Below are 12,463 nucleotides of genomic sequence, written 5' to 3'. Positions count from 1 at the left end.
AATTGTGTCACTATTATTGCGTGAGCGTTACTAAAGAGCATTAAAAACTGTATTTGTAGTTTCTTTTTCACGTTTGGCTTTTCATTTTAATATTGGCAGTCTTGCCTCGAGACTGTAGTGAAAATGAAATGTGAAATCACCAATTGTATTTTATTTTTCAATTTGACAGGGATAATGCTGTGAAAATGAAATCATTTAATTTCATTCTCAATTTTGTCACATATTTTGCGTACTGTTTTCTGTAATGAAATCGTTAATCTGGTTTTAATTTTCATTTTAATAATTTAATTTATTTATTTAAATTTGGCAGAAAATGCCTTCCATACTTTCCTGTCGTGTCAGCCGTGCGCTCGAGGCGCGCACTCTTCAATATCACGCACTAATGCAATCAATACATCTAGCCTAAATCGTTCATGACATTCTTTTAACTATAAGCAACCCAATTTGTCTAGATATGTAATATTATTTCCTTTGTATAATGAGCTTGTCTTTGTTTTAAATTATATTGTATTTTTATTGTGAGTGCATGTGAACTGCTGCACAGTCGTGTGATTTAGTCAGCTTGATTAACATTATTACAATGTATTCCTATTTAACACAAATGCTCTTTGCTAATTATAGAAACTATAAGCAAAATTGAAAAGTTTGATCGATTTGAGCAACCATAAACGACGCAAAACATAAGCATTTTGAGTTTGTTATAGTGCTTCCTAAATGTAGCACAACACTTCCTGCCCTCCATCTGCATTTCGCGCCATGGCAACGCAGTGACGTGACGTAATATGCAAACAAGCTATTGATTGAACATGTTTAGTCCGTGAAAAAGAAAACAAATCTAGACCCACCAAACACAAAATACACTTTAAATGAAAGAAACCCTTAAAGATTTCATATCAGATAATTACTTAAAATGTCCTACAGATATTAATATTAATATGAGAAAGTCATACACACATAGACACTCACCTTAATCAAACTTTTACAAGATACAGGATCTGAATGCCTCCAGCTTTAAGACCATTAAGATACATGAAAATTCCTTCTAAAACGTCGATAAACACCTCAATGCTCTATTTTTTCCGTATTGTATTCGTATTGTTCCTGCTCAAATGGCGGACCATGTGTTATGGATCATGTTAACTCCTGGGCATGCGCGTGCACGCAGATATCTTTTCCTGGATATCCAGCAGATGTTCGACGGCGAACGACAGCGAATTTTTCACTGAACAGATTTAAGAGCTTTTCACGTTATTGGGAAATGTTTGTATTATATTAGGACACTGTTGTTTTAGACGCATTTAAGGGAAGTTTTTTAATTTCGCGGCACAGACCACGCCCACATTATTATATTAGCCTACATTCGTTTCAATGAAATTTCTATCTGATGACAACTGTAATAAATTATACTATTTACATTGTGACTTTGCAGTGCAGATTATTTTTATGATGACAATTTGTGGCTTTTAAATTGAGCAGCAGTTACGTCATTTGGCCTATTTATTATTTATTTATTTATGTTGCATTTTAATCTTGCTGAGGAGTTAAAGCATAAAGCATACAGGGCCATAAATGTTCCTTAAGAGTGTTAAAAAGTGATAAACCGTATGCAAATATAATTGTATAATTAGTGACACAGGATCCAGTGAATTGCTCACAGCCTATATTTAGGGGAATGTTCAACAAACCTATTCATTATTCATACTTTAATTGCATCCATTTGCTGTGGCAGTATATGGCCTAACAACGACATCAGTAACAATAATGACACTTTATTTATAGACCTCTTCATCTGTTCCTTTAAGCAGACAACAACAATGAAAGCACATATGATGTGATGAATAAGGAAAGAGAATATTAATGAGATTCATGAGGCCAGTCAAATGAAGAGATCTGGCATAATACAAATTTATATTACATAAAAAGATGCCTACACCCATTACATTTTATTTTTTAGTTAAAGAGGTCAGCAAAAAAGTACACAATTAAGCATTTCCTTTTCTAATTGTTGTTTTGGAGAGGGGTCTGGTATTCATGTGAGGTGATTTATGTGCAATAATAACCATGAAGAATAACAGCCGTATTTGTAATAATTCATCATCACTATATCAAATGTTCTGCTGATTTCAGTAATACAATTTGTGGTTGCATCAATAAAAACAACTTTTTGAAAAAAAAATGTAAATGACTTTGCAATTCATGTTTCCTTTAGGCTATTGCTACTTTAACTTAATCTTCATCTGTTGTTATGTGATTAGAACGCACTAAAGACACACACAATATGATACAGTAATGTTGAGAAGAAGAATGTTACTGCCGAATGCTCATGTTAACATAGACGCGGTTTCTGAGCTGGACACTAATGTTAAACTTTGAATTCGCGTCTAATACGCTGGAATTTACACTGCAAAACAAAGCGCTTTATTATGCATTATATTATTATGTATTATGTAGTATACAACTGGTGAAATATTCGTTTTTAATCGTGATCCGTGAAATCTGTCGCCGATCTGCTGAAAATCCAGGTAAAACTATCTGCGTGCACGCGCGCGTCCCTCCGGTAATATGATCCCAGTTTATCCGTAACACCGGCAGGAGAACTTACTTTCACTTTCCATGTGTCACGAGAGAGAGAGAGAGAGAGAGAGAGAGAGCGGGCGGGGGGCGGGGGGGGTTTGCACGTGTGAGAGCAGTCGTTGTTGCGTGACTGAGCGTTGAAGATTAATATTTTGTAAATAAAGTGGTAAAGTGCTAATCAAAGCACTCGCGTCTTTTTTAGTTTGTTTTTTATCTGTTACTTTAAAAAAAATATTTATTATTTGGTTGATTAAAGTTTGTTTTTCACTCTCTTCTCTTAAGTTTTTTTACTTGGTTTTCTTCATTATTTAATTTTTTGGCTCGTTCATTATTTTTATTTGTTCATTTGTACATTTTTCTTTAATTTATCTTTCTGCAAACACAGCGTTCCTGATAATAAATCATAAAGAGGACTTTGTTTGATCACATCTGTATGATATGAAAGATCATGAAATGTTTATAATTACATTTAGTCATTTAGCAGATTATTTTTTCAAACACAATCTACAGATGTGGAACAATGCAAGTGACAATCCTGAAAGAATCAGATCAATTAAAACCATACTGTGGGCAAAAAACGCTAGAAAATGCTTTAATAACTTTTTAATGAATGTGTCTCATTGCAGTCAGTAACAATACAAATCAAACGCAGAGAACAAGCGTGCAAAACACAGAGGAGCAGCAGCTGATGCACATGTGTTTCTCTCTAATGAGGAAGAATCAATTAAATCCAACCTTTACCAATCTTTAGTTTCCAATCAGTGGTTCAACATCATGATTTCAGTAAACGTCCCAGATATCAACATAGAGTCCACATCCTTGCTTCAGTTCTGCTGGTTCCCCGGCCCAAAGCTGAACACAGACACACAGTTTCCTCCGGCCCAGATGTGGCCCACAGCCGGTAAAATACCTCTTCTTTGTTTGCTATGACCCAGATCTGGCCCACACACTGTAAACCGGAGAATGCGAGAGGAGTACGGGTTCTTCAATGCGTTCACGACCTCAGCGTGGAGGTCAGGAAGAAATGGATGGCTCACGGGAGCTGGTGGATTATGGCCAGCGAGAAAGCGCTCGTCAAGTCTTCCACGAGTGGCTTCCCCGCATGGCAACTCAAGCCTGGCGGTGGCCCGCTCCATCACCTATATATCTTTCTATTAATCTATCTGTCTATATATATTTCTATCTATGCATCTATTAATGTGTCACTATATGTATACTCTGTCTGTCTCTAGCCTATCAGTCAATGTGTAAATTTAAATGTAAGCCTAAATATAACTAAACAAATCACACTATAAATGTCACTATATCACCAAAAATCCGCAATCTCAAAATCAAACTCCTCTCACAAAAACCCGCGAGGTCAAGATGCGTTGACTTTTATACAGATGTGTGATTGTGTGGTCTGTTCCCGACCCTGTCAATCAAACACTGATTCGGCTGATCAAGCCACCTGTCGAAACACTTGTGAAACACTCCGAAGCTTCATTTAGCCGTAGTCACGTGACATGGGTGTTTTGAATCACGCTTCGGATCAGTGATTCGAAACATCTGTGCTTCGGGATCTCGAAAAGCTTCGGAACGTCAGTTTCGCCTCAGCCATCCCTAATTAATCCCCAGTGTCGGTTGCAATGGCTTCACCTTTTCTTTCAAATCCTGTGGACATCTCAGCACAAATTGTTAGACAAGCACTTCGTAGAGAGAGTTTAGCCAGACAAAATCCCCTTGCCTTTCCTGATAGTTACTTGTATGAAAGATACAGATATTCCACTGAAGGAATTCAACTTCTTGAGCCGCACATAAAGAATTTAACATGTCGAATTCATGCACTTACTGTACCACAAATGGTATTGCTATACGTTTTTTTTTTTTGCAAGTGGTACATACTTGCACGGTCGGTGACGCACAGAAGCTAGGGGAAACACGGTTTGTCGAACCATTCGCAAGGTGGCCCTCGCTCTGCAGGAGTACATGAATAGTTTCATTAATAGTGTTCCCCAGACATTTATCGACCATGACCATAAAAGAGGGCTTTTATAAAATTGCTGGTAAGATATATTAATAGTGACATCACATGAACACATTTTTTTTTCTTTCAAAAAGCAAATTTCAGAAATGTACTATACAATACAGTACATGTTAAGAATTAATTTTAAAACTTTTTTTATTATTCTGTTAAACTAGAGTCATTGGAGCAATAGACTGCATAGCCTGCATGTTGCAATCTCCACTGCTCAAGCGGAACATGAGGCAGATTATGTTAATAGGAAGTCCTATCACAGCCTTAATGTTCAGGTAGAGATGATGTGAACATGTGAGATGATTAATTTCTGTGAGATGAATCTTTAAATTAATAGTAACATTAACAGATATAACAATGATCTGCTAAACATTTCATCTGCAGATGACTTGTGATCATGAACGTATGATCACAAGTTTGGATGCCAAATGGCCTGGCTCCAGTGCATGACTCACGAATTTTCCGTGAGTCTGTGTTGTGTCAGCACTTTGAGGAAAGCAAGTTAAATTTGGTACAGTACAAAACACTGTTAATTTAAACTGAGATAGAAAAACCTACACAATAACCCCCTATCATGACCCTCAGACAGGGACACAGCACCGCTTCAGTGTGGCACTCAGTAAAACCAGAGTGAAGATAGAGATGACCTTTGGCATCCTAAAGGCACATTTCAACTGTGTTCGGCGCTTCAGAGTCACCAGAGCGGGCATCACAGATAGTGGCTGCATGTGCCATTCTGCACAATATAGACACCAGTAGAAAGGAGCGAGAAACACCACAAAACCAGCTTCTCCCCGATGAAACTGACCCGATCACACTTGACCACCCAGCTGGTGCAGATGTAGATGCAATCACCATATAATATTACACTTATGGCTCATTTCCACTGAGCGGTACAGTATGGTACGCATTTATTTCCGTTTCCACTGTCAAAAGTTGTGAATGGTACCAAAATGTCGAACCATAACGTACCACTTTTTGGGTACCCTTCCGTTGTGGTTCGAAATGTGGTTCGTTGTGAATCGCCACTTGCACGTTCTACATGGGGAATGACAACATTAGAAGTGCCATTTTTAATATACAGTTTAAATACTGTTACTGTGTCAGGGAATGTAATTTTAAGAGTTTATCAGGCGAGAATGTAGTTGTTTAACCCTTGTGTGGTGTTCATATTTTTGTTACTCAGCCAGTGTTCGTGGGTCTGGTGGACCCGCTGCATTTTTGGGTTTTTAATTCAACACAATGAAAAATGTTATGTTAAAATACTCAACAGATGTTTACTTCATCCCAATTACAAGCAATATAAACAGCATATATGGTTAATATTTTCTCTTTACCTTTGTTAGATCACATTTAAGAATTGCAACCTCGTGTGGGAACGGCAGGAGTAGAAGCACAAAACTCACTCTTGCACTCTTTCACACTTACACACAATCTCTCTCTCACACGCACACACACACTCATGCACACACATACACACACCCACAACACACACACACACACAGACACACACAAAACACCCACCCACCCACACACACACACACACACACACACACACACACACACACACTCACTTGGATATGTGGTGTACGGTCACTCTCCAAAGGCATAATGGTTTTTCTAATGTACAAACTGTATAATCTGTCCCCCTACACTAACTCTACCCCTAAACCTACCAATCACAGACAACTTTTGGCATTTTTTGAATTTCAAAAAACACCATTTAGTATGTTTTAGTATGAGGACACAGATGTCGTCATAAACCATGTTTACGTTGTAATACCCATGTCATTATACACATTTGTGTCCTCATAAACCATATAGAAGAACATACACACACTAACAGCAGGCCCTGACAGGAGGAGGACAGAGTAAAGGTACACAGGACCTACAATTTCCACGCTTTTATTAGCCCCGGGTCCAGTGGACCCAAACATCCTGTGTGTAATATAAATGTGTAGGGGGGTGTACAGTGTGTTTTCATTGAAAATGTGTTCTGATATATATTCCTCACAGAAAATGAGCCAAGGCCAATGAGTCTCTGTTTGAAAAAATAATTAATTGTATCATTTTTCTTTTGATAAAAAATGAAAACGGGTCCAACAGACCCGAACACCATACAAGGGTTAAAGCTCAAACTGTGGTTTATTTATAAAGATTTATGAAAATTTGATCCAGGTTGTGAGATCCAGGCGATCACCGGGCGCTCGGCGCTAATGTACCCCACCTGGAACAGCCTTTCCTCGACTGGTCTTTCTGACGTTTGCCGCTGACTCTGACATCTCTCTAGTGGTTAAACATGAGATATAATTCGTCTTGTGTAGACCTAAGGGGAGATGTTTGGTCATGTGAATCTATAATTTGTTCCCTGGCCAAACTGAGGGCTAAGTGAAATTTCATAACTTTATATTTAGGCTATTTAACTTTACCGTTGTAATGTTAGACTAGAGCGCTGACATTGTATATTCAACTGAATTGTTTGCTTTATTTCTTATTGTATAGCTTCTTGTACTTTTTACTTATACTTTTATAATGGCTATTATCAGTGGTTAAATTGGGATTTATTATGTGGGGGGGCTCTCCCCAGGGGGGTCCGGGGGTATGCCCCCCGTAATTTTTTTTTGAAAAATAAACTATTAAATGGCATTTTCTGGAGAGTTTTGTGCAAAGAAATGGAGAAATTGTGTCTTACATGATATGTGAAAAACTGCAAGGTTAAGAGCATATTTGCATTGTTGTAGTATCAACAGGTATTAGGACATTTAGCATTTACATTACTGTTAATCAGCAGTGGTTGAATATAACGAAGTACAAATACTTCGTTTCTTTCTTGCGGTGGTGACGCGTTCATGTAACATTTAAGGGTGGCGCTGCCAATAAGCTAAAAGCTGTCACAAAAAAAACGGCAAAAGTAATGATTATGAATATGTAAAATATAGCAAGGAGACATTTTAATTGTTTATTAATAAACAAGTGTTTTCTGTGTCAGTGCCCTGCATAGATGAAGTTGACGATGCTGTCCTCGCAATCTTCGCAGTAGTGAACGCGCCAGAGAGAAATGCACATTTCATACGGATTGGGCTACACAAGCAGCGGTCTGTTTTCTTTCGTTTTGAATTGTTCTGTTTAAAAGAATACCTTCCAAGCTTTCTATAGATATATTTATCAGGTCTGTCAGGCAAGTAGGCCCCTTATACGATGAGTTTCGGTTCATTTATGAGACGAGAGTCCAGTTCACTCGCCGGCGCGTCCGTGTGCTGAACTTGACAAAATTGATCTGCTGCAGCAGCTTGTGAGTTTTGTTTTTTGTTTGTTTTTCCAAGGCAGTAGAAGGTTCTGGAACTTTTGCGCGCTTCCACATCCTGCGCAACTACGGATCTCCCAGGAACATTCATTATTGCTGCGTACATTTATCCGTGTCGGAGTTCTGAGTAGTAGCCTACCTAGATGCGCATGGCATGCGCGAGCGGTGCGCGATCAACTGACAACGAGATTAAGCAGCTGAACACGAATACGGCCGTGTCCCGATTGTTCTCAGCTCCCTCGAGACAAAATAGACATGCCATTTCAAAATCTTTCATTTATAATCAGAAATATGTTTTCAAAAGCATCACTTTCATCAAATTTTATGTGACATAATTTCCAGTAGGCAACTGACTGCAAACGAGCAGGCTTATGTGCCGGGGCTGAGCCCCGGAGAGCCCCGGCCCAATTTAACCACTGGCTATTATTGATAAAACTGAAATTTAACAAAAAGAGACAGGGTTTAGTTTTGTATTTTTTTAAATTTTATTACAGTGAAGATGATCAGAGTACAAATGCACACATTGCCTGAACCATATTAATAAGTTTAATATTTTTAAAATTTAAACTAAAAAATTTATTTTTTCATTTGTAGCCTCCTCAGCTCACAGTCCAGCTCCTTTAGTGAACAGTCTAGTTCTAGACTCCTTTTGTAAAGGGCCCTGACTGAGTCTGTTTCCACCTGAAACAATTCCACCACAAACATGATCATTACGATTATGATCAAGTTTTCTGGAGGCTAATCAAATCACAAAAAGTTTCTTGACTTCCTACAAACACAGGACTGACTGTAATTTATGCCAAGGATTTTAAATACTTACCTTGTTCACATTTCTTCTGAAGCCCATTGAGGTAGAGGCCTCTGGGTTTCTGGGGCAGGTTGTGAAAAATCCTACAATAAAAGAGATGTGTAAGGGCCAGTCCCTTATTTATTCTACACATTCAAATGTTTGCCATAACAAAAAGCCCAGTGCATTCACCTCAGCAACTGTCTCAGAACACACAGAGTGTCTTCATTTCCTCCACCCTAATAAATAAAACTAGGCCAATTTAAAGCATAACTGTTGTAAAGCAGGTTATGTTTATGGTGTTCTGTCTGCTGTATACTGACCTCTGTGTGGGAGACTGTGTGCATGAGTGCTGGCTTCAACAGGGACACTGTATTTCCCTCTACTGCAGAACATAGTCAGCCATATTTAAAACTTAAAGTAGTAATGTATTGCACACATACCCAATGTTACTTGCTTAGAGGAGCCAGCACCAGGGTCAGATTGTACAGCACCTGTAATCCCATCCATAATTGGCTGTCCCTTATTGGTACTCAGAGCCAACTCCTCCGCCAGTGTATTCTGGAAGAGTGGCCCTCCACCGGTTTTCTGAATTTCACTCTTTTAATATTTAATATTAATCTTTCTTAATATATACATGCACAATTTTTATATATTATAAAAATAGGCTATACTATAGGCTATATTACACATATAGGCTACACATACAGATATACATAATTTTACATGAATATAGAACGTATTAGTTTAACTTACACTAACGCAATCAGCAATCTTTCTCCAACAGTCTTCTCTTGCTTTGGCAGAAGAATTGCTTTTAAATTTATTGTAATTCTGATTGATTATCTCTTGCTCCTCCGTGGAAAAATATATTGCTCTCGCTCTATCCATATCGAATGTGATTGGTTGTTCGGTGCCACGTCACTTTTGTATGTGCACACGCTCATGGAGTAATCATAGCTTACAGATCAAAGCCTGAGTTGACAGAAAGTTGATGAGCTGCATCATGGTACCAATAAAGCCTGATTACATCGGTTTGGTTTTGTCAACTCAAAACTAATCCTGCAACCCTTAGTTTGTTCAACTACCATCATGGTACAGGCCCCTGGTCAAGTGTTGTTTCACTGTAACCTCTGTAGATAAGGTCATGTCAAGTCAAGTCATCTTCATTTATATAGCGCTTTTAACAATGTAGATTGTTCCAAAGCAGCTTTACATTGATAATAGGAAATTAAAGTAAAGTGTTTTGGCTTTACAGCAGCTCTAGAATAAAGTTATTGTCCAGCTAAAGTTAGTTTGATTGATTCACTTCCGTCGCAACGATCATTAGTTATTAACTTAGGGGCCGCTAACACGACACCATTTTAACAGAAAACTCTTAAGTTCTTTCTGCGCAAACTTCAAAAACGCTAACCAGTGAGAACGTTGATGGCGTGCACATGCGTATTATGAGTTCAATCTATAGGTATGAGCATTTGAATATATGTGCGGAGGTGTATAGTCCTTCCCTACAAATCAACCCTCAACATACTACTTGTCTGGCCTTAAAATTAATAAAACAGAATTTGTATCGCTTCCACGTAGCCACGCGAACCGGAATTATCATGACAACACTTTATCTGTAGATAGGTAAAGAGAGGGGAGGGAGGCCTTCACAGGGAAGAGCCTAGTTGACATTTCAGGACTGCGCTGTCGTCGCGTCCAGGCACAGGTCCCTGGATATCAGATCTGGATACAGCCTGGATACAGTCATGTCCATGTTCTTGTTCTGAGTTTCATGCCACGCCATGCCTTTGTTTTGTGTTTGATCTTGTTTTGTCTAATAAATACTGCACTTGGGTTCTTCAAACTTGCCTTCAGTGGACATTATTACACTTTCACATATTTACATTCACTTATCTGTATCTATGGCTCCAGTCCAGACTCATCAAAACACTAGCGACTGATCTCCACCTGTCATACTAACATGGTGCGTTTATTATTTACATTTATGCATTTGGTAGACACTTTTATCCAAAGCAACTTACATTGCATTTCAAGGTACACGTTTACATTCTTATCAGTTCTTGATTTCCAGATTTATTGAATTTCAGTGTTTTATTATTATTGGACTATGATGACGGATCTGTTTTTCTCTGTTTATCTTTTTCATAATTTTTATGAAATAATTTCTTTTTCATGATTTTCTTTTTTCATTTCATAACTTTGTCTCCCTCTGCTGGTACAACACAAACAAACACAAAGACATTCAGACTATTTTCTCCAACAAAAATGTTCTTCGCGTTTATACAAATAAAATGGTTAATACATGAATGAGAAACAGTAATTTGCTGCTGTGAAATAAAAGGTGTTTTACTGTCGCTTCATCAGGTCTATCAGAGGATCATTAAAAAAAAAAAAAAATTCACTGTATCTTCAGTCTCTGTTGATTCTGTTGACTGTGAGTCTCTGTAGTGGATCCTTATTCACCATCAGATGTTCATCAGAAGATCAGACTGTCATCTAATACTAGTCAGTCCTAAAATTAAACACACAAACAGCCACATATGCAGTATAGGTCATTACGTCTGTCACATTTTTTCATAAGAAAATGAACCATATAATTTATATTAATTATCAGACATGATAATATAGCTTCTATCTGATGCTCAAAGTCAATTTACAAAATCAAAAGGACATGAAAGATCTCTTTCACACAACGGACAGCTGATGCAGAACCAGCAGAAATGATCATTCCCTTTCAATCGGTAACGTTCTACGTATGTCAGAACTGAATTGACGTATTGGGATCACGTCAGGGAGCCTATCATCTTCGAGCTTTGACTGAAGGAGTCAATGCACATTGGCATGCGACTCGCGCTACGCCCTGCAGTGCGAGTTAAAAATAGGAAGTGGACGCACGCATCATTTGTCTTTTGCTTCGGTGCCGAACAGTTGATTGTATGCCTTTGAGGAGTGTTAATTTAAATGAGCATGTGTATTGAGCTCTCCTGGAAGAAACCTCACATCCGGTGTCGGTGTGAGAGTGCGAGACAGCGGTGGTCACAAGCCTTCTTGCGCTTTCAACTGCTATTTCAACAGCAATCTTTTTCTTTTGTTGGTTGGTTAGAGAGCATTTTGAGAGTGAGTGCTTCACTGTGCAGGCTGCACCATCCCTTGCCAGTGTTGCCGTGCTTGGGCACCTGAGAGAGCTATTTCCTGAAAGAGTAATACAGGTGTGACTGCGTCTTTTTCAAGATTTCATATCATCCAAGTGTTTCTGGGTGCGGTCATTCCATGGCGCAGGCTGGCGGTCACAAACACGTTGCCAGAGCCTGATCCAGAGTTGATGGATATGCTTGCCAGGGCCGCTGAGAGGTTTGGGTTTTAGTGGAATCCTCCACCGTGTCCCGAGCCCTCAAAGTTGGACAATTGGTATCTCGGGGTGGGACATGCTGGTTCTCAGCAGTCGTTCTGTGTGCGGCGACCGCTAGAGTGGGTAATTTGCATCTCCCATCCAAGGCCTGTGAGTTCTCCGTCTGTCCTCACAGGCAAGGCTTACAGAGCCTGTGGACAGGCCACCTTCTCCTTGCATGCCATGGCGTTGCTGCAGTTCCATCAGGCCAAAGCACACATGGACATGCACAGGGTAGCCCTGACCGTGAGCTCATGGCTGTGCTCCATACGGCAACTGACCTCGTTGCCTGGGCAACGAAAGTTGCCGCACATTCAGATGTCTAGTCAGTCAGGCGATGTCCACTCTTGTGGCCCAGGAATGCCATTTCTGGTTGAACCTGGCTGA

At 39.1% G+C, this 12,463-nt stretch overlaps 2 protein-coding genes across 5 annotated transcripts in view; both read right to left on the bottom strand.

Moving 5' to 3' along the window:
* Positions 1 to 1,262, bottom strand: part of LOC311091353 (protein NLRC3-like) — a 61,896-nt gene extending 60,634 nt beyond the window's left edge. Inside the window, exon 1 of one of the 3 annotated variants that reach the window (XM_084127268.1) lies at positions 967 to 1,262. The gene's annotated coding sequence lies outside the window, so the exon portion shown is untranslated. The remainder of the gene's footprint in view (positions 1 to 966) is intronic. The other 2 variants (XM_084127266.1, XM_084127269.1) reach the window with 2 other exon arrangements.
* A 9,360-nt stretch (positions 1,263 to 10,622) lies between these two features.
* The window catches only part of LOC311091357 (protein NLRC3-like), a 40,686-nt gene continuing 38,845 nt past the window's right edge, over positions 10,623 to 12,463 (bottom strand). Inside the window, exon 13 of one of the 2 annotated variants that reach the window (XM_084127276.1) lies at positions 10,623 to 11,200. In XM_084127276.1, coding sequence (XP_083983402.1) covers positions 11,191 to 11,200 — 10 coding nt within the window. In that variant the 3' untranslated portion in view covers positions 10,623 to 11,190. The remainder of the gene's footprint in view (positions 11,201 to 12,463) is intronic. The other variant, XM_084127275.1, reaches the window with a different exon arrangement.

The sequence above is a fragment of the Abramis brama genome (genome assembly GCF_963993115.1).
Source record: "Abramis brama genome assembly, chromosome: 10".
Classification (NCBI taxonomy): Eukaryota; Metazoa; Chordata; class Actinopteri; order Cypriniformes; family Leuciscidae; genus Abramis; species Abramis brama.
The sequence above is the reverse complement of the archived record's forward strand: the minus strand, read 5'-3'. Positions and strand labels throughout refer to the sequence as shown.